This window comes from Oncorhynchus mykiss, chromosome Y (genome assembly GCF_013265735.2).
Source record: "Oncorhynchus mykiss isolate Arlee chromosome Y, USDA_OmykA_1.1, whole genome shotgun sequence".
In the NCBI taxonomy this organism is placed as follows: domain Eukaryota; kingdom Metazoa; phylum Chordata; class Actinopteri; order Salmoniformes; family Salmonidae; genus Oncorhynchus; species Oncorhynchus mykiss.
In genome coordinates this window covers 27,112,540-27,137,791 of record NC_048593.1, presented here as the reverse complement: position 1 = coordinate 27,137,791, position 25,252 = coordinate 27,112,540, and the positions used below count along the sequence as shown (strand labels likewise).

Here is a 25,252-nt window from a genome sequence, read left to right as displayed (position 1 = left end):
GCGTTTGTAGAACATTTTGAAATTAGAATTTGTAATTGTGATATGTTTTATGCTCTATTTGACAGTTTTCTATGGCTTTTCAGCTAAAATAAAATTACTTGAAATCACTGTTTCCAATCATATTAAAGAGCCAACACACTGAAGAGATGAATGTCATCTTTAATTATTCAATACATGCCCTGCCAGGCCCGAAGATGCAAATCGCCTCATGTTCTTCACAAACTGGACATTGAGAGCCCAAACCACATTTTTCTATTTGCAGATGAGGCCATTTGCTCTGTGACATTTGCAGTGCTAGGGAGTAGTTCCACTACATGTAATTCAACTACTAATTTAACTACATTTTGTCATAGCTTGGTGGTAGTTTAACTAAATTCAAAGCTTCGTAGTGTTTGTATTAGTTAACAAAGCCGTGTAGCTTGCTACTACAACTACCCACTAAATCTCTGGCTGTCACACAGGTCGCACTAAACTGTTAACATCTGACTGCAGAGTTATGTGTTCATGCAGTCATGTTTCTTAACTTTGTAGTATATTGCATTACAGATTAGACATGATCATTTGTCATGAGGTAGTTTTGATGTAGTGAGCTACTTTTTCAAAGTAACTTTAGTTAAACAAACTAGTATATTTTTATTAAGAGTAGCTTTGCTGTAGCTCAACTTCTTCAGTGTGAAGAAATTGGTAGCTTGGTAAACTATATTTTCAAAGTAGCTTTCCCAATACTGGACATTGGTCACTAAAAGCTGGGTCATATTGCTTGATAACACAGATGTGTCACTGTGAAAAAAAGTAGCAATGATACTGCGAGATATGACTGGGGGATTCAAATGTCATACAGATATCATTCACTTTTCCCAAACAAATTAGAATAAAAACGGAATGCTCTGTACCAAAATTGACATCATCAGGTCTGTGTGCACAATGGATGAATTGTCTCACTGAGGTGGTCTGTATCCCGCATCAGAACACAGCCTCAATGATACACAATAAAAATACAAAAATGTTATTCCAGAAAGGAAATTAGATTTTCTTTTGACAACATGGAAAGACCGTCCTACAAGCCCCCCCCCTTCCAAACACGCACCAGCACCCCAAATAAAGGGGCACCTGACAGAAGAGCCGACAATGGGTGGCATTCACACCCTGAATAATGACACGTCTGTGTTGTGGCCGGGATGTGCCACCCAGCTGCCCCTAGGTAGGGAGGGACAATGGTACCATAGCCGCCTGTCCATGCAAAGCATGTGATGAAAAATAAAGTATAAATGGGCCAATGACCGACAAAAACACAATACCCAGTTTGGACTGACACTATAGCACCTTCTATAACCAACCAGGGAGCCAAGATGAGAGTCGGAGTGCCCATATTCCTCTTTTTGGCTGCAGCAGGATTCCACACTGGTATGATAATTGTGTGGTCTATTTTCTCAATGTCATAATGTTTTAAACTTCTCCAATATATTTCTGTTTAAATATCAGTCAGCTGTGGCATTTGATGAAGCCCTGTACTGCTGATACTAGTTGCAATGCTGTTTCATGATGTATTGTGCGATGGTAATGTAAAGAAGGCCCTCAGCCTTTTTTATGTGATTGGCATTCAATTGAATCCTTATGTTTAATTGATAACATGCCAGAGGGAAATGTGAGTTGGCTGGTTATAATAGTAAAGAACAATAAGGCCCGCACACTCTTTATGCTCCCAATTCAGCGCTTTCTTTGGTGGTGGCGGGGAGGGGGGGTTGGATATCATCACATCTATGTTGTGTTGTCTAATATTATAATCAAATTTGACATTAAATTGCTTCTGACATCCCCAGCTCTGACTGCATCCTTGGAATCGGCAGAAAAAGAAGACACATTTGGTGAGGAAGGTGAGAAAGACCATGATGGATGAAGATGATGATGTTGATGTTTTTGAGCGCAATGCCTCTCTGACAACGCATGAGATAAAATAAGATAAGATAGTACTTTATTACTTTTTATTGCGTCAGCCAATACGTACAGTACATGACCAGTAAATACACCATAAAAACACAACACACAGACATTAAAAGCAGCACAGTATCAATAGACATAAAAAAAGTGTTTGTGTTAAAAGAAAACTCATGTCACTTTTTCACTTTTTCCAGTGGGGCTGGAGCAGCTAAGCGAACTGCAAAAGAGAGGTACAATGATCAATGTCTCAGAGACACTCATAGAAGAGCTTTTGCTCCACGCACAACTGCAATGACTTTGACTGAAATCTAGTTCAACTGGAGTTTTTTTAAATCTACTCTGGGGCACTGATGGCTCATAGTGCTAAAGCTTACATTAATCAACATCATTTATCTGCCTTTCTCTGTCCTCAGATCAGGAGGAGTTTGAAGCAGCTCAAATGAGTGGTAAGACACACAGTGACACAGACTTGTCTAGCTAGAATACTAGAATTGTCCCAGCAAATAATTTGTAATCGTTTTTAATTAACACAATGAAAGAACAATACTTTCCATATTGCCATCTAAAGATGATGCACACAGTGAGGATGTATAGTACTTGGGTAAGGGAATCCTAGCCTTCTAAAAACTAATTAGGGGACATTGTATTGTTTTTGCATTTGGCCCATTGATAGTGAAATAATACAATTTCACCTCTTGTTTTCCTTTAACAAATGTATTTTTTCTGTCTATGGTAGAGGCTGTTCAAGATGAAAATACTGGTAATCACTGAAGTCTGCTGTTGACAAGCATACGTATTAATCAACCATACGTTTTTGTGAATGTAGGCCTATTCATAATGTATTGAATGTATTTTTTTACAGAGGAGGAGAATGACACTCAGGAAGAGGACATGAGTAAGAACAGATGATATGACAACACTCACAGGAAAAGATTGGTTACTGACAGGCACACGTTTTTTTTCCATAGTTTGTTTAGATTACTTATAACTTTACTCGTGTTGTTTTCCAGCAGACAGAGACGGAAACGTTGAGGCAGACCAACATGGTAAGGAAAGGTTGCATGGACAGTGTTTAAAGACACCTGTAGATGGCAATAAAGTGTTAGAAGACCGACATGAGTGTTTCTTAGCAAGACATTCACTTGATGTTTGGTTCTTTAGTTATAACTATAAAAATATATATATTTTAGATTCATTCAGGTACATGTATAAGCCTAAGTTTCCTGTTCTCCAACAGAGTCTGAGTCTGATGAAGATGTAGATGGTGAGTAATTACCTGTCTTTTTCAAAATGTCTCATGTAATAACACATGCAGGACTTTTCCTAATACACCCTCACAACCTTGGGTTCTCTGTTTCCTTACAGGTATGAGGCAAAAGCGAGGTACGCATAGAACCTTCAGTCTCATGTTATCTCAAGTTACATTTGATAGAATCTTCTTCTCTGAGTAACACAAAATATCCAAAGAACATTTGAAACTCACATGAAACACAATACCAGCCATTCACTCACTGGTATACAATAATATGTTAACATCTTCTGTCCCTTCCCAGAACACCTTGAAGCCAATGTTGAAGAAGCAGATGAGACTACAAATCTAGGTAGGATATGAATATCTACTTGTTAGTAAATATTTTTGAACAACTGACAATGGTCTTGTTGACTCTGGTAGTAGATACATACACTACGTTATATAATATCCCCCCTTTTTTTTCTCTTCACAAATGAGCTCGAGGACATAGCCAAAAACAGTGACAATTTCTTAATTTTACCTGGCTAGTATCCATCTTCCATAAAAATGTGTTTGCTCTAGCTGTTGTTGAAATTGTTGAACATTTTCCATTGCTCATAAAATGTAAAGGTTCAGGTTCAGAAAGTGTCCCAAGTGGGATGAAATGAAATGTAAAGGTTCAGGTTCAGACAGCGTCCCAAGTGGGATGAAATTAAATGTAAAGGTTCAGGTTCAGACAGCGTCCCAAGTGGGCTGAAATGAAATGTAAAGGTTCAGGTTCAGACAGCGTCCCAAGTGGGATGAAATGAAATGTAAAGGTTCAGGTTCAGACAGCGTCCCAAGTGGGATGAAATGAAACGTAAAGGTTCAGGTTCAGACAGCGTCCCAAGTGGGATGAAATGAAATGTAAAGGTTCAGGTTCAGACAGCGTCCCAAGTGGGATGAAATGAAATGTAAAGGTTCAGGTTCAGACAGCGTCCCAAGTGGGATGAAATGAAACGTAAAGGTTCAGGTTCAGACAGCGTCCCAAGTGGGATGAAATGAAATGCAAAGGAAAGGGCTTCATCAGGGCTTTCCCCTCAACATTTCCATCTGATAACACGGGAATCTTACAATACACAATAAACACATAACTTCCTTTACCACAGCTATATAACAGCAGCCAGGCACATCCTGGCAGCAAAAACATGTTTATTACACTCATGCGAACAAGGAATGATATCTATTGTTGTTCCACAAACTATGCTTTGTAGTGAGCATATCAACATAACTTGTTTATTAATCGTTTTATAGTTATTAACAAGCTAATTTTATGGACAGACAGCAAAAACACATTTTATGAACTATGCCAGTCGGAGTCCGCATAAAAATATGAATGTTATACACATGTTCAAGGTCAATAGTTATTTTTGAGTTGATGAGGAAAATCACATCATAGAGCTAGACATTATTGAGTTGACCTCATAACCAAAGCACTCCATGGAGAGACTTTGACCCAGACCATGGAGTCACTGATGTCAAACTAGTTGAACAGGACACTGGCAACGTGATTGATTGTTTGAATGCTGGCACCCTTGCTTTTAGTGTATCTAGGACAGACATCTAGGGCACTCCAAGACACCTGTCCCCAAATGCTTATCTGTGCTTGATTTATTCTGTATCATCTGCTGTGTCCTGGGTTATTTCTGGACCCGAAATACAGGCTAGGAAAGGAACGGCGTGAGTCAAGGCAGGCACATTTTTGACAAACTGTAGGACCAAGGTCAATAATCAAGGTCCTTATCTGCATGTTCAGCACTTAATCTTCTTAAGGCTCTGGATCTTGAACCCTTAAAACAAATTCATATTATGTTGTGTAATAATTTACAACTAGTTTCTAGATCACCGGGTTAACCTGAAAAATGCACTTCACTGGGCATAAAAGGGGCCCTTGTGTTATTGAATCAATGGTTTTCACAGTCTAAGCAACTGTGCTAGAATGGTTTTGAGACTCCTGCGGGGAGTAGGATACACTGTGTGTGTGTGATGCTCATAAAAACAAAGGAATCAATTCTCACTTTTTCTGCGTCACAGCTGAGGTAGAGTGAGCCTGCCGGAGGCATCATGTGAGGAGGCAGCACTTGCAGACCTACCCCCATCTTCTATCACAGAACCCGAAGAACATTGTGCAGCGAAAAAGTTAACCGTCAATAAAGAGAAATATCTCTCCCCATTCTATTTCACTGCTGTGAGACTCCGTCCTTATGCAATAGGCCATTGAGGTTTATTTAGAATGTAATGGTTTGAAAAGTGAGTCTTTCAAAACATCTTGAATACATAAAATACAAAAACATGATAGCTTTCCATTTTTATTTATTTTTTCCTCCAAATGTATTCTGTCTGTGCATAACAAACCAGTATTTTCTTTGGTGCCTTAAAAAAAAAAAAAAAAAAAAAAAAAAACTATTAAGGCAACTATAACTCTAAATGAGTTTAGTAGTGCAGCAGCTCAGTACCGCAACTCTTGGTGGCATCACAGCAGCAATGCATGCCCCCCTCTTTCCAACAGAGCATCTGGGCAAGGTCCACACACACACCACCCAGGTCAAAAACATCCACCAGATTCAGGGTAGTAACCTGATGTCTCTCACACTAACCTCATCAACCACACATAAAACATAGCTGTGAGAGGGTGGCAAGAGCAACCTGATGTGTTGGCAAGTACACATTCCACAGACCAACAGTACAGGCAAATTACCAATTCTGCAGCTAAATTGCGAAACAGACTACAGAAGGCTTGAGCAGAACTAACGCATTACACCATCTAGTTTGATGCAATCAAGTTTAAACAGGAAATCTAAGGACCTCATTTAAGTGTCTCTCCCCACATTTACCAACATTCCATTTATTCAGATTTACCTTGTTTTCAGGTAAAAGGTCTGCCATCACCATCAATAACACCAAAGCAGACCCAGAATAGATACTTATGGTACTAGATATTTTTCTTGCAGCAAAACAATTAGGAAAAGGTTGAGAAATTAAACTTTTTACAATGATCCCATTAAAAAAACAATTGTCTTTATCAACCTGCCAGATTAAAAATAGACTGTACTGTTTGACAATTTATAAACATGTTGTGAAGACATTTTAGCCATTTTCCCAATTAAATAATGATGTCCCAAAAGCCAGGGTGGTGGGAGCTCAACTTTGTAAGGTGAGAGGTCAGGTCGCCTAGTATCACCATCTATGCTCAAAACAAAACCATTATGGTAACTGGATAGACAAAGGGGTCTAATCCACAACCAGGTGTTGTGTTGTTGACCTACAATGACGAAGGGATGGATTTGCCTGTCAAATGCAGCCTCTACTCAGTCTGGTTTCCTGTTGAGCAGGTTTCAGTTAAATGAGGTTGCCTGACACTGCATAAAATTTGTAATTTCTTTAGAATAACTTTCACAAGAACCATATAGTGAAAGTACAGAAAACCTGAGGGATCATTGTAACAAGTTAAGAAAGCGGAGGGGAAGCTGAGAGAATTAGCTCTGAGGGGCGTGCACATCATTTCCTGTACTTATCTACAGACCAAGGGCTCTGTAGAATGGCTGAGTAACAGTCAAACTCAGGTCATTCAGCAAATGGCAAGGGGAAAACTGAAACTCCCCATGCACATAAGGAAAAACAAGGCAACCAGTTCCAAGTACACACAATTCTTAAAATTGTTGAGTGACAAGACAAACACATTCTCTTGACAATGGCATTTAAAAGGTAGAGAAAGAACACCAATAAGCTCACTTTCAACCTAAAAATATACTGTTTATTCTAAGTTACTCTGAGCATGTGTTATGTATGACAGGCAAAATAGAAGCGTCACTAAAGGCTAATACTGCGTTGTAATTGTTGTTGTGTCATCCAAACTTGTAAAATAAGATTATAAAAACAGGAACATGGTATATGTACATAATTACACAGTAAAAAAAAATGAAGTAGTGGAGTATAGGAAAAAAATTAAAACTTGATTTGATTAGCTATTTTTACAAGATCATGAGCATTGAAAAATAAATTCTGCCAAGTCAGGAAAAAAAACAAACAACAAAAATGTTCCCATTGGAAGTGATCTGGCGCATAAACGAACACAATCATAACTTAAGGTTGGAAATTATGCAGCCAAGAACCACAGGCCCATTTCACAACGTCCGTTTTTTTCCTTTTACCACATCTTTTATGCATTTCCCTCCTCTTCGGTGTGTTGGCATGGGGTTAGCAGGCTACATCCACCTTCCAACCCCTTCTCTCTCTCTTCCCCCCCCCCCCCCCCCCCCCCCCCCCCCCATCACGAGTGGGCACTTGTTCTCTCCTCCCCTGTTATGGGGTGCAGGCAGCCCTAGGCTTCCAGGATGACGTAGGTGAAGAGGGCCATGATGGCAGCGCTGATCAGGCCTGAAATGGGCACAGTAACAAACCAGGCCACAAAGATGTTCCGGAACAGACGCCAGTCCACACCCTTCCTGGAGCGCAGCCAGCCAACCGCTACCACAGAGCCCACCTGAAGACACAGACCTTTGTTAACCAATTAGAATCCATGACCCATTAAGAAGAAATGGTCAACACTCCCCTGACAGTAGCAGACTGGATTCAGTTTTTAATCTTGGTTTGAGTGTTAAAAAAAAGAAAAAAAGAAGTGGAAATTAGAACCAGTTTGAACCACCAAATTCAGACATCCTGTTTACTGCTCCCTGCCTCTCACATTACTAAGGCATACTCCCCTTCATGTCTCTGCATCAGACCACAGTGTCTGAGTCTGAACAGCTTACCTTACAGTGGGTGGTGGAGACAGGCAAGCCAATGTTGGAGGCAACCACAACGGTCAGGGCTGAGGCAAGCTCAATGCTGAAACCACTGAAGGGAAAGAAAACCAGGCTTGAGTCACCAGATGGTTCTGCCTGTGTATGTGTCTAATTTCACAGATAGTGTGAAGTCATGTCTGTGGGGAATGTTATGCTATAAGGGTGCCATTTGAATGTTTGATTTAGTCAGTTCTGTGATGTCTGGCACATACCTGGAGGGAGTGATGGGGGTGAGGTCCTTGCCCATGGTCTGGATAACCCTGCGACCCCACACCCAGAGACCAAGGCAGATGCCAACTCCTCCATACAACAGCAGCCAGATGGGTGTCGGGGCGCTGGAGTTAACTGAACCACTATTGTAAACCAGCCACAGAGCTACCAAAGGACCAATGGCATTGCTGCAGGAGAAAAAAAGAGACTGGGTTACTAAAATATTAAATCAGGTACAAAAAGTCCCTCTACATGAACATACAGAGGCAGCAACTCTATTGCTAGTCCAGAAATATATATAAATAATATATATATATATATATATAAATAATATATATATATATAAATTATATATATATATATAAATAATATATATATAAATATATATAAATAATATATATATTCATCCAAGATGGAACATCTCCCTACCTGACGTCGTTGCCTCCATGGGCAAAGGAGCCGAAACAGGCAGTGAGGATCTGGAGAAACCTGAAGAGTTCAGAGACCTCAGGGCGGTCCCGGTCCTGCCTATCCTCCTCCAGAGAGCTGCGGCTGCTGCCAGCATCTTCCTCTCCCATCTCCAGAGTCACCTCTGCTTCCACCAGGCCCTCAGGAGCCCCGTGCTCAGCCACAGCGTTGCAGTAGCTGGTGTAGCTGTCCATGCGTACACGCTTCTTCTTCTCCTCTGTACCTTTGTCCTCGCTGGCGTGGAACTCGCCCTCTTTGGGCCGGAAGTCCCCGTGCATGCCGATGATGGCCATGGTGTAAGAGGTGTAGCTGTTGTTGCGGCGGATGGGTCTGTCGCCAGTCTCGCCCATGCAGTCGCCTACCTTGGCAAGGTGGAGCTTGTGCAGCAGGTCCTTGTAGAGGCCAGAGTCCTTGTGTACAGTGTGGTACTGGCTGTAACCGTTGCTGGGGACGTGGGCTGGGCCGTTGCTGAACTGCACATCATTACTGAACTGCACTTTTTGGACTGAATAAAAATATTTAAAAGTCAGGAACAGTGCAAGCAAGCTCTGTAGTCAGTGAGTCATGGAAAATGAATTACTTAATATTTACAGATTTATTTTATTTTTATCCAATTTTCTCACTTTACCAAGACCATAACCTCCCCATGACTCACACTTACCATTCTCAGACTCCTTGCCTTCCTTATTGTCACCATCATCAGAATCTCCAATGTCAAAGGTTACCCTGCGCTCCTCTTGGGGAAGCTGGGAGGGGGAGTCTGGGTCAACAGGGGAGGGGGGTGAAGGGGGCTCCTCAGGGACAGGTTTCAGGATGGTACAGGGTACAGGTTCCTCCCTCAGCTCCCTCTTATCCATCAGAGGGCTCTCAGAGGGGCTGGAAGACTTGATTTTTCCTGGAGGGGAACAAGGTGGAATTAGACTGCCTGGGCCAAGTCCAAACACGGTACAGTAAGGGAACATGAGATGGCACTAGGGATGTGCATCTTCCCCTTTCAAGATGATTTGATACATGGGCTCCGATACAGGAACGGTACATTTTAAACAATCATTTTGGACTGATTTTGTCAAGAGCGAAACCTCTCGCAACATCCACTCAGACCAAATCAAAGTTTGTCACATGCACCGAATACATTTTTCCTTACAGGCCCTAACCAGTGCGATTTTAAGTAAAAAATAAAAATTTGATAAGTAAAGAAATAAAAACAGTAAAAAGACAGTGAAAAATAACAGTAGTGAGGCCATGTACAGGCACTGGTTAGTCAGGCAAATTGAGGTATAATGTACATGTAGGTATGGTTAAAGTGACTATGCATATGAACAGTGTCCGAGCTGGAAAAAACAGGCGCAGTGATTATGGCCATTGTAGTTAATTACCACATTTACGCGCTGAACTAGGATGAATATTTGTTTAATGAAAACTACAACTCTTCAGCTCAGCGTACGACATAATTCAATAGGAGTCAAGAACTATTTGATTTCTCTGGAGAAAAGGCACGTTGGGCTCACAAAAACAAACTAAATGGAATTCAAGTGAGTGAACAGACATTGATTATAAAAAAATGAACATGTTTCCCTCGGCACCATGAAATGATCAATTTCCCCCTGTATATTAAAAAAACACCATATGCAGAGATTGGATTTACACAAACTACCAAAATGATTGCTGATGGTGAACCTGAACAGTCTAAATTAAATCTATTGTAAGCAGGTATAGCCAGATGAGTAGTCTCCGGTAGCTTACTTCTATTCCAGTAAAACAATTCAACAGCTAGGGGAAAAAAATAAGTAATATGAGCAACAAAAATGTGAATTGTAACTTGGGTATACATTTTATGACCGATGCATGCTACATTTGGAACGGTTTGGGGTCCACGGACTGATGCAGTTGTATCTTAAAAGGTTTGAACCGGGGACCAATACATCCCTAAAGAGCACGTATGGTTCTTATACGCCTCAGCATTTAAGGTTCACATTGGAATTGCATAACCAGGGCTAATTTCACTACACCTGCAATAACATCTGCTAAATAGGTGTATATGACCAATAAAATTTGACAATGACGTGTTTATATTTACATTGTGCTACCGACTAAAACCTTCACAGGTAGGCCTATGTAGATAAGGTCCGAGATGTAATGCATGATACATTACTTTATGGCTTCAGACCAAATCAGATACTCAATGCAAACATATGGCCACTGTGTGGTCATCTGATCATTTGTCTGCTACCTAGCCAGTTAACCTGATTGCATCAGCAAAACTTTCCCAGAGACACTAGCCGTTTATTTGACTAGAGCCACGGCAGTCGAGTCACCCGCACAGTCTTAACCCTGTGATGCAGTGCTAACATCGCGTCAATGCCTTAAGTCAACCCATGGCTATTCTAGTCAAGGAGGTAAAGGCCCATTAGTGGATCGCTATGATCCAATTAGGCTGCCTCTGTCTGATGGACTAGAACCATCCCAGACAGTTCATTCATGGTCAGCCAGATTGACCCCAGCATCCCATGCATTTCCCCTTTCACAAGATGCATTGGCCATTTATAGTTAAGTTAAGATAAAGGGAGGCTATTTAAGAAAGGGTTTTTAACTTAAAATCCTGGCTTTCAGAACATCATGTGACGCGATTGACTTGCACTATTAATAGAAGGGTCTACTTTTGACCAGCACAACTATCCGCCTGCATTTTAAGCTCATTATCCATTTAAAGCAGATTAGTATAAAACAGTCTGACCTTGGAACCCAAAAAATGACAACTTCTAAGACAAGTCACCACACAGAATTAATGTGTAAAAGATAGAAATATCTGCTGCCCTGAATGAGTTTGCTGGATTAAACAATAGGCATGAATGAGAGGCCAGACACGTGCGGTATTAAAAGGAACATTTCAGTTTGTCTATATCTAACTTTTATTCCACCATATTTTTTTTTAAACTAAAAAAAACAAGCCATTTTCACACACAGAATATGTTAATGTTGGGGTCACCCTGGAGATGAAAATGTAGTTGAAAAATTGTGAAATTTCCCTTGAATCCCTGACACTTGTTCAGTGCCTAATGCAATGCATCAATCTAACTACACTCAAAACTTATTTACCAAAATAAAACAATTTATAACAAGGGTGCCAAAACAAAAGAAAAACAATATTGAAACTTACGTTCAATCTTCTTCTTGAGACGTGGGCAAACAATGAACCAGACCAACAGGGCGGTAAGCACACCACAGGTCAAAGAGATGAGCAGTGTACCCCACCATGGAACCTTGTCAAATCCAAGCACTGGAGTAACAGAAGGGGAAACGGAGAGAGGAAAGATAGTTTTGAAAAACAAGTCAGCAGGCACTACCTTCCTAAAGAATAAGAAAACAGTTGGCATTGTGACTAAATAGTCTATCTGGATCCACATCTATAAGTGGTAGAACTACAAAAGCCTGTTCTTATGTTTACATTACAAAATATTTCTAAATTATACGTTGAGTACAGAGAAAAAAAAACGATTTAAATGTAGACGGTAAAATGCTAGAATGATCAATTGGAAGCAAATTCTTCGATTAATTGCACATGGTCATATTTCCAGGGAAAAATTAAGTACTACCTCAAACACATACACCACCACTAGCTACAAGGATGAGCCACAGCAAGTAGCAAAATATCCCAGTCAAATATGGTGTGTGTGCCCATAGAACAGTTACGCAATGCCGCATGGACGAGAGCATGTGAATGACAAGGGATGTCGCTGCGACCCAAATGGACCCCGGCCTCCAACTACACATGGACAGTGAGTGATTGCCTTAGAAGGCTAGATGAGAGGACTTGGGGAGGAGAGAAAAAAAAACAAGGAGGCCTTCAAATGTACTTTAACAGTGTCCGCTGGAGCATAAAGGGCATCGGGTGCCAAGCCTGCAGTAGTGTGTGTGAGGTTGTCAACGTAGTCTTGTGCATGCTGTTGGCAGGGAGAAGGACCATTACAGATCCCCCTTGGGGAACAGCCGCCAGCGACATGTTGGAGAGTTAGCAACATGGTCAGAGTAAAAAAAACAAGTGCTGCGTGAAAATTCAAGTTGACCTTGACCACGCGTAATATAAATAAATAACTCTAGACTGGGATTTGAACAACAAACAAAAGGAAATGAAGGCCAAGGCCCAGAGACAACAGTGAGTCTGTGTTGGTTACAGGGCAGAGTGTGCCATGCGCTCTCCTGTGTAGTCTACTGACCCACCCTCACATTCGGTGAGAGAAGACTACAGGCCGTGGCACATTAGCAATGTGTATTTAGTTACGCAACAAACTCACCCCCCTCCAGGAAGAGGGAACGAGAAGGGGGTGATATAATTTCTCTTTCACGAACGGCTGAGGCTTCTTTCATTAGACTAGTCTCGAATGGCTGGCTGTGGGACAGCCCAAAACAGGTGCGGCCGGTAGACATTTGTTGGGGGGGGGGGGGGGGGGGGGGGGGCTGGTGCCAAATTAAGAGTGGGCAAAAAGTGGCCCCCAAAGAGGAGAGAATGGGGTCTGTATTATTCAATATGTGCAGAAGAACATTTCCATGTTGATGGCCTTTTGTGAATCACATCGCCAGATAATTTATTTATTTTTAAAAGCACCAACCCAGTCATTTTAAAACTGAGCCACACAAAGGGGCGTCTACACCACAGCTTACGCAGTGGGATGAATTAGGGCTCAGGAAGTGGAATTTAACCACGTCTGCGTTCCAAACCCCTCCCTTGTAACCTCTGCATCCCGTGGCCTACTTTACACAATAACATGGTTTGTTGTCATTTTCCAGCAGCGGTTCAGCCCCATCCCTCATGGCAGCAACAGTTAAATAACCATTTATGACTCATTGTATATTTGGGCGGGTGGCTTTGGCCAATTATCCTCTTCATTGTCCCCGTCTGTGTCACTCCTACAAACTAGTTGAATAAACCAAATGTTGACAGAGACTGAAAAAAGTAACAATGAAGATACTTTTGTTGAAGGTTTTGCACTCAGCTTTTCCTAACTGTACGAAGATAAAAAGTTGGCTACGCAAACTATTTCAGCGGCACTAACTTACTGTTGCTTGCCTATTAGGGTCTAATTAAGCTACAAGGCCTGAGAGGGTGTGGTATACTGGGCATATACCACAAATCCCCAAGGTGCCCTATTGCTATTATAAACTGGTTAAAAACGGAATTAGAAGAGTAAAAAATAAAAATGCCATACCCCTGATATACGGTCTGATACAGCACAACTTTCAGCCAATCAGCATTCAGGGCTCGAACCACCCAGTTTATAATTAGTAATTTGAAGTACCATACACACCACGTGTATTCTGAATCACAGCTCAGTTTAATAAACCCTTCTCTGCTTCTCCACTGTTATCCGCATTTCTATTTGACTGATTTTTGTGTGTCCCCTAAGCAACCAAGCCACCAGCCGTTTGTTTTTCAAAGGGGAACCGAAGCAGAAAATGTACATTCCAGCTAACGCATACTGAAATGCAGGGACACAGGGGCGTCCACTGGATCACTCTTTTTTTTTTATTTTTATGGATGTTGTTTGAAAGTTCACAGTTGGTAGTGAAAGACAGGCAGGTTATGTAAGTGAAGAAATACATTAGATTTCTGTAACAAGACCAGTATTTGCTTGGTTCCAAAAACAAATGTAGTCAAAATGTTGACATGGTCATATACATTAATGACTTCGACTTTTCCTCTGTTGGCGAAGCTTTTCAATCTATGGTCCTTCTACAGGGATCATCAACTAGATTCAGCCGCACTCTAATTAGCAGACTACAAATTGACCGCAAGAAGCCCAAACAGATAATTTGACTAAAACACTTTAAAACCTTCCTCAGATTTGTATACGATCACACGTTGCTATTATGCATGGCTATACTTCGGAACAGATTTCCAAAATCCAAGTCACTTGTAGCGGCTGTGGTGGGTTTTTTAAAGTCTTATGTACAACAATACACACGTGTAAAATATACACATTTTGCACAGAAAACATGGGGCACAAATAAGTTATCCACGGGACGGATCGCAAGTTGGGAAACCTTGCGTTACAGCACAGCTTCTGAATGACTGACTAGAACTTCGCTAAAATGAGGAGTCAGGGTGATTAAGGTCTCTCCTCAAAATTATCCTCTCTTGACCTATTGCCAGAGTTCCTCACTTTTCACTAGTTCCAACTGGAGTCTCTGGCACTAGGATTGGCTATATTGTGTATAGGAAAGTCATGTTACATTGTTTGTGCTTTTACACCCCCATGTTAAAGTAAAACCAGAGGAACATGTGGTTCTAAAACAGGAGACCAAATGTACAGTTCTGTTTTGACTCCGCCCCCCTCAATCACCCATTGAATTTAACACGGGCTGTATTAGTCTAGCAGAACGGTCACCACTACACTGTTTTACAACTTGGGGTAGAAATGCAGCAAAAAAATATATATATATTTTTGGTGCTAACCATTACTTATCCTGCGATTACAGTGGTTCCGCCAAGGACAAAATATTTAATGAGAGCACACAGCTGAAATGTGTTCTGAAATAGTATAACCCACTTAGATACATTGCGCCGGAATGATCTGTGCAAAAAATTAAAATGGGGGAAAGAGACTAATCATGGACTCCGGTCTCATTCTGAATTCTTAAATTCAGCCACTGGCATTTTTAAAGTATTCAGACCCCTTGACTTTTTCCACAATGTTACATTACAGCCTTAATCTAAAATGGATTAAATTGTTTTGTTTCACTTCCCATCAATCAACACAACACCCCATAATGACAAAGCAAAAACAGGTTTAGAAATTGTTGCATAAAAAAAATCTGAAATATCACATTTACATAAGTATTCAGAACCTTTACTCAGTACTTTGTTGAAGCACCTTTGACAGCGATTACAGACTTGAGTCTTTTTGGGTATGACGCTACAAGCTTGGCACCCCTGTATTTTTCTCCCATTCCTCTCTGGAGATCCTCTCAAGCTCTGTCAGGATGAAAGAGGAGCGTCGCTGCACAGCTATTTTCAGGTCTCGCCAGATGTTCGATGGGGTTCGAGTCTGGCCGGGCCACTCATGGACATTGAGACTTGTCCCGAAGCCACTCCTGCATTGTCTTGGCTGTGTGCTTAGAGTCGTTGTCCTGTTGGAAGGTGAACCTTCGCCCCAGTCGGAGGTCCTGAACAGGTTGTCATCAAGGCTCTCTCTGTACTTTGCTCCGTTCACCTTTCCCTTGACCCGGACTAGTCTCCCATTCCCTGCAGCTGAAAAACATCCCCACAGCATGATGCCGCCACCAGGCTTCACCATAGGGATGGTGCCAGGCTTCCTCCAGACGTGACGCTTGGCATTCAGGCCAAAGAGTTCAATCTTGGTTTCAACAGACCAGAGAATCTTGTTTCACATGGTCAGTCCTTTAGGCACCGTTTGGCAAACTCCAAGCGGGCTGTCATGTGCCTTTTACTGAGGAGTGGTTTCAATCTGGCCACTTTATCATAAAGGCCTAATTGGTGGAGTGCTGCAGAGAACCTTCCAGTAGAACAACCATCTCCAGAGGAACCCTGGAGCTCTGTCAGAGTGACCATAGTGTTTTTGGTCACCTCCCTAACCAAACCCACCCCCCCATCCGATCGCTCAGTTTGGCCGGGCGGCCAGCTCTAGGAAGAGTCTTGGTGGTTCCAAACTTATTCCATTTAAGAATGAAGGCAGCGATTGTGTTCTTGGAGACCTTCAATGCTGCAGAAATGTTTTGGTATCCTTCCCCAGATCTGTGCCTACACAATCCTGTCTCGGAGCTCTACAGACAATACCTTCAACATCATGGCTTGGTTTTTGCTCTGACATGCTCTGTCAACTGTGGGACCTTATATAGACAGCTGTGTGCCTTTCCAAATCATGTCCAATCAACTTAATTTACCACAGGTGGACTCCAATCAAGTTGCAGAAACACATCAAGGACGATCAATGGAAACAGGATGCACCCGAGCTCAATTTCAAGTCATAGCAAAGGGTCTGAATACTTATGCAAATAAGGTATCTTTAAAAAAATGTTTCAATAAATCAGCTAACATTTCTAAAAAAAAAAATTAAAAAAAATTTGCTTTGTCATTATGAGGGATTGTGTGTAGATTGGTGAGGGGGAAAAACTATTTAAACCCTTTTAGAATAAGGCTGTAACATAACAAAATGTGGAAAATTGAACGGATCTGAATACTTTCCGAATGCATTGTATAACATGAGGAAGTGACTGACCAGGGGTGGCTAAAGATCAGGATTAGCCTCGTAATAAGCTGGCTCCAGTTACAGGCAGTGGCCAGAGTCTAAAAGTGTGCCAGTACGTGTAAGGATACACGTCCTCCTCAGTGTGTGCGATTACAGTAGGCCAACATGTCAGTATGTAATATCTGGATCTACTATTAAATCACTCTCTGATCTCTTCTCAGTTGTGTGGGAATTCATTGAACAGCAGGATTCCTGGAATGCAATCGCTGTATGGAACTTCATGTGAGGTACCCCAGACTAAAATGTCCCCACGTAGGTGTGACTGACATAACAGTAGAGTATGTGACTGATTGCATGTAGTCTCCTCTGAGTGTGCATTTATACACAGTGCATACTCTGGCCTATAGCCTTCATTTAATGGCCCAGGCCAGTTGACTTCTTGAACTGTTCGGTCCTGTAGGTAGAAGAAAACAAAAAGGAGCAAAGGTTGCTCATTTAATAAGAGTTGCAAAACCTAAAAAGTGAACAATATAGCAGACCTAAACATTTGCAGTGCTCTCAATGACACTACTGAGAATCAAAAGACTGCCAATGGCCGAGTTAACTTCCATTTTTCCTCCTCCGTGTGGGAAAGGGACAGACATTGAAGTAAGAGAAACCTATTTCCAGCTCTGTTGTGCAGTGCTCCTCTCTGCAATTTCATTCTGTTATGACCCACACCACACTCAAGAAAAGTGCCAAAACACAACAGGTTAAAATAAACAGGCCTTCTCTGAGAACAGTAAACAGTTTGGAAAAAGTGTGGGGATCCGGTTGGCTGGCTGAGGGAGCAGTTTATTTTAGTCCGTGGCTGCAGGCAGGCATGCAAGGTGAAGGCAGAGTGTGCCAACGATACTCACTTGGAGCTCCAGTGAAGATGATGGAGAACAGGTTGATCATCATGGTGACAGCATAGAAGACAGGCAGGGCCTTCAGACCGTTGGGCACGGGGTCTTTCTGCAAGGAGACAAACAGAACAGTCAGAAACACTATGCTCTCTATTGTACTGTCAGGTTACATTTGATGGCAGAAAAGGGTTGTAGGTAAATTTGATATGAATTGATGGCCCGTGAGATTACATGGAGAGTGACACTTCTTTCCAAAGAACAAGGAATGGCTTTATTCGAATGACCTGGCTTGGGACATCATTTAAGGTCTGGCACATAGCCAACAACAATTTCCAACAGGAAGCTTCATACAATTTGTAAGGACATCTAGATTTAGATAAGTGAATTTTACTCAGCTTACCTTGTGCAAGATGAACATACGTACAAAGTAGAAAAGGACACCTGACATGATGCCAGACAGAAGGGGGGAGAGGAACCAGGAGACAACTGCGGAGATTAGAACAATTAGCATTGCACCGTGCTCTCAGGAAGAACACCAGACACTAGCACCGAGCGATTAGTGTTTTAAACGTTAAATGCATTATGAAACTAAAGAGATTTTTAAAGGGAATTCCAGAGCCAAAAGAGTGAACATTCAATTGCTATAAAATATTCCATTATCTCTGTCAGGTCCACATTGGGTAGACAGCAGTAAAAATATTACTATGAAATAACAATATTGCTTGTAATTATTTCATTTTTAACTGGTACTGTTTATATAGCTCCATTCTTGTGTACTTTATTTTATTCCTCGTGTTTGTTACTATATGTATTTTTTTAACTGCATTGTTGAGAAGGTTCATAAGCAAGCATTTCACTGTAAAATGGCACACTAATACATATGTTCATTCCTTAATTAAAGTAATCATCTCAGCTTAGGCTGGAGCAACCAATCAAGACAACGTCATCACTGCTCCACATACGATACAGACTTTAGTCATCCTATTTAGCAAGGCTAGCATGCCTAAGTATGCTGCAGAGCAGTCTGACATTCATTTGACTAGTTTTTCAAAATTTAGAAGGCATACTTTGCGAACTGTCTATCCACCTCTCATCATTGTGTACATTCCTCTCTCATGCGGTCTGTGTGTATCCAACCTAACGTAGCAGGCACCTCTGAGCCAGAAAGAACAGGTGCACAATGGTCATTGTCGTAAATTATCACATTTCTGTGCTGAAATGGGTGCAATATTTGCTTAGTGAAAACTACAACTCCCTCAGCCCACTGTCCAACATAGTTCTTGACTTCTTTCGTGAAAGATTTGATTTCTTTAGTGAGAAACGGCACCTTGGGCTCACAAAAAACTAAATAAAAAATGGACTTGGTCAATTATTTAACTGAAACAAAACTACATTTTGGTTAATCGCTCAGCACAACCAGACACTGACATTACTTGTACAAACAACATGTCTGACTGGAAAACATGCGACATAACGCAGCCGTCTATTGTACTTAGACAATGACGATAACGTCAAAGTAAGCTGTGGATAACGGAAGCTGCGGACTCACCAATCCGGAGGAGTTCCAGCCACCTGACCCCCTGTTGACCTCTGGCCACCAGAGAGAAGCCAATGGTAGCACCCACAATGCAGTGGGTACCTGAGATCGGCAGCTTGAGAAAAGAGGCCACCAACTGCCATACCGCAGAACCTGAGAATCAGCATAAAAGGCCAAATTGACAACTTGAACAGGGAGCGACAAAGCATTGTTTCAACATTACATAAAAGTAAAATCATACAAGAAATCCAGATGGCATAAAACCCATGTTCTTACATACAAATGTATTACATGACCCTTTTTGTAACACTCACCAAACATGGCACTGACAGAGCCAGCCATCAGCACGTGCTCAGAGCCGTTGTACATGCCAACATCGATGATACCCTTGCGGATGGTCTCGCTGACCTTGGCTCCCAGAAGCACAGAGCCAACGGTCTCAAAGATAGTGGCCAGGATGCAGGCCTGCCGCAAGGTGACCACTCCAGAGCCCACTGCCGTGCCAAACGAGTTCGCCACGTCATTGGCCCCCACAGAAAAGGCTAGGATGAAGGCGATGATAAAGCCAACTATGAGGAGCCACATGTAGTCTGTCAGTGGTCCACCAGTGACCTGGGCCATTATCCCTAGTGTGGTGCCCGTCAGGGTGAGGGTGGCGAGAGTTGTCGAAACCATTGTGCGTGATTGATTTCTCTAAAGATTGATTTGCTTCACAATATAAGGGAATGTATATGAAAATAGATGTGATGTTCGCAAACAGCAAAATTAAATGAGGTATCAATGTGTGTATACAGTAACTTCTCTTCCAAGACCCTAACCCGTAGGAGTTTGAGGGTTAACTAAACTCACTGGGTGTAGCCTATGAGTTGTCCCTGACTGAACAGAAATAAATTATGGTGAAGTAAAGTGTGGGCGTATTGCTATCCTGTAATTTTACTATCTTTGTTAGGGTTTCTTTGGCTCTGGGCTATCATGCAGACTAAACGGTCACCCATTGTTCAACAGTCAATGTAGGTGAATGGCAGAACATCCTGAAAGACAACAGTTGGAGAAAGTCTTAGTTATGTAAACACTTCCAATCGAAAACAAAATTAGTTCTTCCAACTTTAGCACATCAGTGTGCCTCAGAACACATCCATTCATGACAATACAATAGGAGTCAGACCTGCTGCTGGTCAATTTATGATAGGCAAATCCTACAACGTAACTAGGGTTCAACTCTCCTAAAAAAAAGCATAACTTAACTACTCTACGCTTGGTTAACACTTTAGCAAAACTACTCAAAATAGCAGTCTGACCATGTCCTCCCTTTTATAGAAATTAAAAAACGGTGGCCAGGCCATTTAATTATGGGCAATCAATAAGAATTTCAGTATGAAAACAAAATATTTTTTTTAAACGTCAACCCTTGCTCTGTCAAGCATAAATACAGCTACCTAGTTAGCAAACTATGCTACTTTACGACACTGAGCCAACTTCCTTCCCATAATCATGTCTCGCTGTGCAATGACAATGGTTACCGTACAGACTGGCTTGCCTGACAAGATAAGCCAATAAAGGAAGCCATTTTGGGGATGCACTCGTAGGAAGAGAATCACCAAAGCTAACTTTAGCGAGATCACATAACAGAAATTGCCAACGTAACGTAGCAGAACATTGATATACGACGATGCAATACACACACACACAAGTTCGCTAGATATACATTTAACATGGTTAACAGTCATCCAAAGTTTGCCAGCTACCGAGAAATCTAACGTTAAACGACGCATATCACGTGTCATTCATTCAATCTTGACTTGCACTAGCAACACGACCCATGTCTAACGTTAGCTAGCCATCCACATTGATGTGTCTATGCGCTAGTTCACACATGTAATAGTCAATACGTGCCATATAAGTCATGCTAGCTAGCCATATTAACAAGCCATGTTTCGTAATCGCTATATATTGTTAGCGTCGCTGCGTTAATAATTCTAATGAATGATATTAGCTTTGCTAGCCAAGCTAGTAACGTTACGGCTAACAGCTAGTCAGCGCTTGCCATCTGATTTCATAATCATCACGATGTAACGTTAGCCAACGTACTGTCAATGTGATGGAACTATTCCCATAGTAATATAGGACATTTTGTTAACGTTAGTTATAGGGATGTTTATCATGTACTAACTAGTAAGTTACCTAGTAATAAGTCTGTCAAAGTACTTAATACGAGCAAACGTTAGTTACAAATTGAAACCGCACTGTTTTACAAACGTAACCAATAACAATTTGTGAATTTGAAAATAATGACAAGTTTAACTTACCACACGTCGCACAAGTAGTCAATGATGAAAAGGAAGACTAACAAATATATCACCAGCGCGCGGGATCATGAAATATACAGTCACTGGAAACGATTAGTTTGAACTTTAACAAATTTAGCTAGCTTTGGAAAGCTAAATAACCATATAAACGTAGCTACTCTTTCCGTTTAGTTATATTCCTATAAATTCAGCGTAAAAACCAGGCGCATCAGCTCTTGATAGTTCCGGTAAAAGCTAGTTTTGATTGAGTCACGAGCCGGTGCTTGTCTTTATGGAGAATCAGAGGGTGGTGCTTTGGTTACACCCTTTATGCCCATACTGGATATACCTGTCAATCATCGAGCTACAACGTATCCTTATTATTCATTGATGACAATTTTCACTACTTGGTTGTGTGTGGCACTTCATGGCACATTCCCACACAAAATGTAATGTCATAGATTGTAAAAACTCAAAAACAGGCAAGCAGCACATTTTCCAGTAGCATGTGGTAGGCCAAGTTTAACTAATTTAATCTTGCAGTGAGTGGAGTATCTTTTTCAATGCTGCATCCCAATAATTTTTAAACAATGCATTATTTCCCGTGACTGCGGATTGATAGGCTGATGATAGGCCGATGTTGTTATGAATTCTCAATAAATTGTGTTGTGTTTTTTAAAATTAAATAAACAATTTTCCTCCGGGTTGATCTGTAGTGGAGTCACATACCTTCTTTGTCGTCTTATATTTAAGCTCTGACTAATATTTATTCAAATCTTACAGTATTCGTCATTAAGTGTACAGTATAGTGGGGTGGCTAAACAGAAATTTCCATAATGACCGTTCATTTGATGATAAAAGCACCAAATGTTGCATCAAGGTTAATATGCCCCTTCCGTTATGTATTTATTTTTATTCAACCTTTATTATGTGGGCCCAAAACAAGGGAGGGGATGTTCTGATCCGTGGTATACTGGATAAACAAATGTAAACACTGTTTATACAACTTTTTTTATTTTGCGCAAACGTTTACTCACCAATCGTGGAAAATGAATTGAAAATATAGGAAGCGTTACTTCATTCATAGTGAACGCCAGACATTGGCACTGCACTAGCTAAAGCATGTGGGCATAAATGCAGTTGAACAGCACTTGCTGTAAATATTGTGCATTGCCAAATTTTCTCCTACAGTGGTGTAAAGTACTTCAGTGAAAATACTTTAAAGTAGTACTTAAGTCGTTTTTAGGGTATCTGTACGTTACTATTTATATTTGACTACTTTTACTATTTTTTTGATTGAAACTTTATTTAACTAGGCAAGTAAATTAAGAACAAATTCTTATTTACAATGACGGCCCACACCGGCCAAACCCGGACGACGCTGAGCCAATTTTGCTCCGCCCTATGGGACTCCCGGCCGGTTGTGATACAGCCTGGAATCGTACCAGGGTCTGTAGTGACACCTCTAACACTGAGGTGCAGTGCCTTAGACCACTGTGCCACTCGGTCTAAGGCACTTTTCAGCACACATTGAAAAGATGGAAGCATATTAACACTATCACATAAACCTGCACAAAGGAGACAACATACAGCAGCTGTTCCAATCACTGACTCAGAACTTGACCTACCAAAGAGCCTCACCACATAGACCAGGTACATATAATCAAGAGGCAGCGGCTGCAGGAAGCTGAAGAGAGGGAAGCGGCACACGGGAGCCCCATCTAGGTACTTGTAGTCCAGGTGGCTAAGGCCTCGCTCCTGTGTAATGTCTATAGCCATTATCATGCCTGGGGTACAGAGACAGGGGAAGACACACAGAAGATGAGAACAACAAGAGAGATTGCACAAGACTACACTCACCTTACCGCCAGCAGATGATTTGACTTGCCGACTCACGGCCGGTTGTGATACAGCCTGGATACATTCATGAAGAAAATAATGTACTTTTTACTACACACATTTCCCTGACATGTACTAGTTACATTTGAATGCTTACCAGGACAGGAAAATGGTCCAATTCACACACTTATCAAGAGAACATTGCTGGTCATCCCTACTGCCTTTGTAAATTATGTCTCAGTGTTGGAGTGTGCCCCTGGCTATCCGTACATTTTTTTTTTTCAAATAGTTGGTGCCATCTGGTTTGCTTAATATAAGGAATTTGAAATGATTCATACTTACATACTTTTGATACTTAGGTATATTTGAGCAATTACATTTACTTTTGATATAAAACCAAATACTTTTAGACTTCTACTCGAGTAGAATTTTCCTGGGTGACTTTCACTTTTATTTAAGTCATTTTCTATTAAGGTATCTTTACTTTTACTCAAGTATGACAAATGAATGCTTTTTTCACAACTGTTCCCCACTGCGTTCCCAGAGAGGGATGTCCAGAAAAATCTGTGCCACCTCTACTGCTTTCCAGTGTAAACATGGTTCTCCTGCCTTCCCAGTCTGACTCTAGTGACATTTTATCAGAACAGTCTGACATTTAGAAAATCTAAACAACTGTTGTGGGAGTTTGCATAATTCTTTATAATTATTAATAAAGGGATAGTTCACCCAAATTACAAAATTACATTGGTTTCCTTACCCTGTAAGCAGTCTATGGACAAGGTATGACGGCAATCCATGCTTGGATTGCTGTCATACTTTAAAGGAGTGTGCATTCACTGTATGTTGCTTGTCGTACAAAACTTATGATGTTTAATGGCAAATTATGTTGAACACCATAAGTGTATGGGTTCTGAAAGTACAGAATAAAGAGAAATGATTAGTAATTACAACAAAATATCTTGATATAACAATAAAACAACATTACAATAATGCAAAATAATAACTGCCATAAGAATAGTAGAGTATAGCTATAGAATGAACAGGCCTAAGGCTTTAAGCAAGAGGCCAAAAAGGCGTCCATGTTAGAGGTCGACCGATTATGATTTTTCAATGCCGATACCGATTATTGGAGGACCCCCAAAAAAAGCCACTACCGATTAATCGGACGATTTTTATATATTTGTAATAATTACAATTACAACAACACTGAATGACCACGTTTACTTTAACTTAATATAATACATCAATAAAATCAATTTAGTCTCAAATAAACAATGAAACATGTTCAATTTGGTTTAAACAATGCAAAAACAAAGTGTTGGAGAAGAAAGTAAAAGTGCAATATTTTCCATGTAAAAAAGCTAACGTTTAAGTTCCTTGCTCAGAACATGAGAACATATGAAAGCTGGTGGTTCCTTTTAACATGAGTCTTCAATATTCCCAGGTAAGAACTTTTAGGTTGTAGTTATTATAGGAATTATAGGTCTATTTCTCTCTATACCATTTGTATTTCATATACCTTTGACTATTGGATGTTCTTATAGGCACTATAGTATTGCCAGCCTAATCTCGGGTGTTGATAGGCTTGAAGTCATAAACAGCACAATGCTTGAAGCACAGCAAAGAGCTGCTGGCAAATGCAGGAAAGTGCTGTTTGAATGAATGCTTACGAGCCTGCTGCTGCCTACCACCGCTCAGTCAGACTGCTCTATCACATATCAAATCATAGACTTAATTATAATATAATAACACACATGAATACGAGCCTTAGGTCATTAATATGGTCAAATCCGGAAATTATCATTTCGAAAACAAAATGTTTATTCTTTC

At 40.9% G+C, this 25,252-nt stretch overlaps 2 protein-coding genes across 8 annotated transcripts; one reads left to right on the top strand and one right to left on the bottom strand.

Moving 5' to 3' along the window:
- Nucleotides 1-1,267: 1,267 nt before the first annotated feature.
- On the top strand, nt 1,268-5,395 carry si:dkey-200l5.4 (transcription initiation factor TFIID subunit 7). 6 transcript variants are annotated; one of them, XR_002471509.2, is made up of 11 exons: nt 1,268-1,404; nt 1,821-1,874; nt 2,133-2,168; nt 2,352-2,384; nt 2,675-2,698; nt 2,801-2,833; nt 2,952-2,984; nt 3,129-3,202; nt 3,304-3,321; nt 3,492-3,539; nt 5,243-5,386. XR_002471509.2 is itself a non-coding variant. In XM_021591091.2 (11 exons), exons 1-11 carry the CDS (start codon nt 1,350-1,352, stop codon nt 5,254-5,256), a joined length of 366 nt encoding a protein of 121 aa, XP_021446766.1. In that variant the 5' UTR covers nt 1,268-1,349; the 3' UTR covers nt 5,257-5,391. The 6 variants fall into 6 exon arrangements, 4 of the variants coding, with proteins under 4 accessions (XP_021446766.1, XP_021446763.1, XP_021446765.1 ...); XR_002471508.2 differs by having other exon boundaries at nt 2,949-2,984; XM_021591091.2 differs by having other exon boundaries at nt 1,821-1,865; nt 3,176-3,202; nt 5,243-5,391.
- A 152-nt stretch (nt 5,396-5,547) lies between these two features.
- LOC110509893 (sodium-dependent phosphate transporter 1-B) lies at nt 5,548-24,306 on the bottom strand. Of its 2 annotated transcripts, XM_036968120.1 has the most exons (12): nt 24,180-24,306; nt 23,212-23,370; nt 19,613-20,329; nt 19,311-19,451; nt 18,162-18,247; nt 17,774-17,870; nt 11,828-11,947; nt 9,332-9,565; nt 8,632-9,175; nt 8,205-8,390; nt 7,960-8,044; nt 5,548-7,691 (listed from the first exon to the last, which is right to left on the bottom strand). In XM_036968120.1, the coding sequence occupies exons 3-12, from the start codon at nt 19,971-19,973 to the stop codon at nt 7,530-7,532; spliced, it is 2,016 nt and encodes a 671-aa protein (XP_036824015.1). In that variant the 5' UTR covers nt 19,974-20,329; nt 23,212-23,370; nt 24,180-24,306; the 3' UTR covers nt 5,548-7,529. The 2 variants fall into 2 exon arrangements, with proteins under 2 accessions (XP_036824015.1, XP_021446758.2); XM_021591083.2 differs by lacking the exons at nt 23,212-23,370; nt 24,180-24,306 and adding an exon at nt 21,605-21,891.
- Nucleotides 24,307-25,252: the final 946 nt, after the last annotated feature.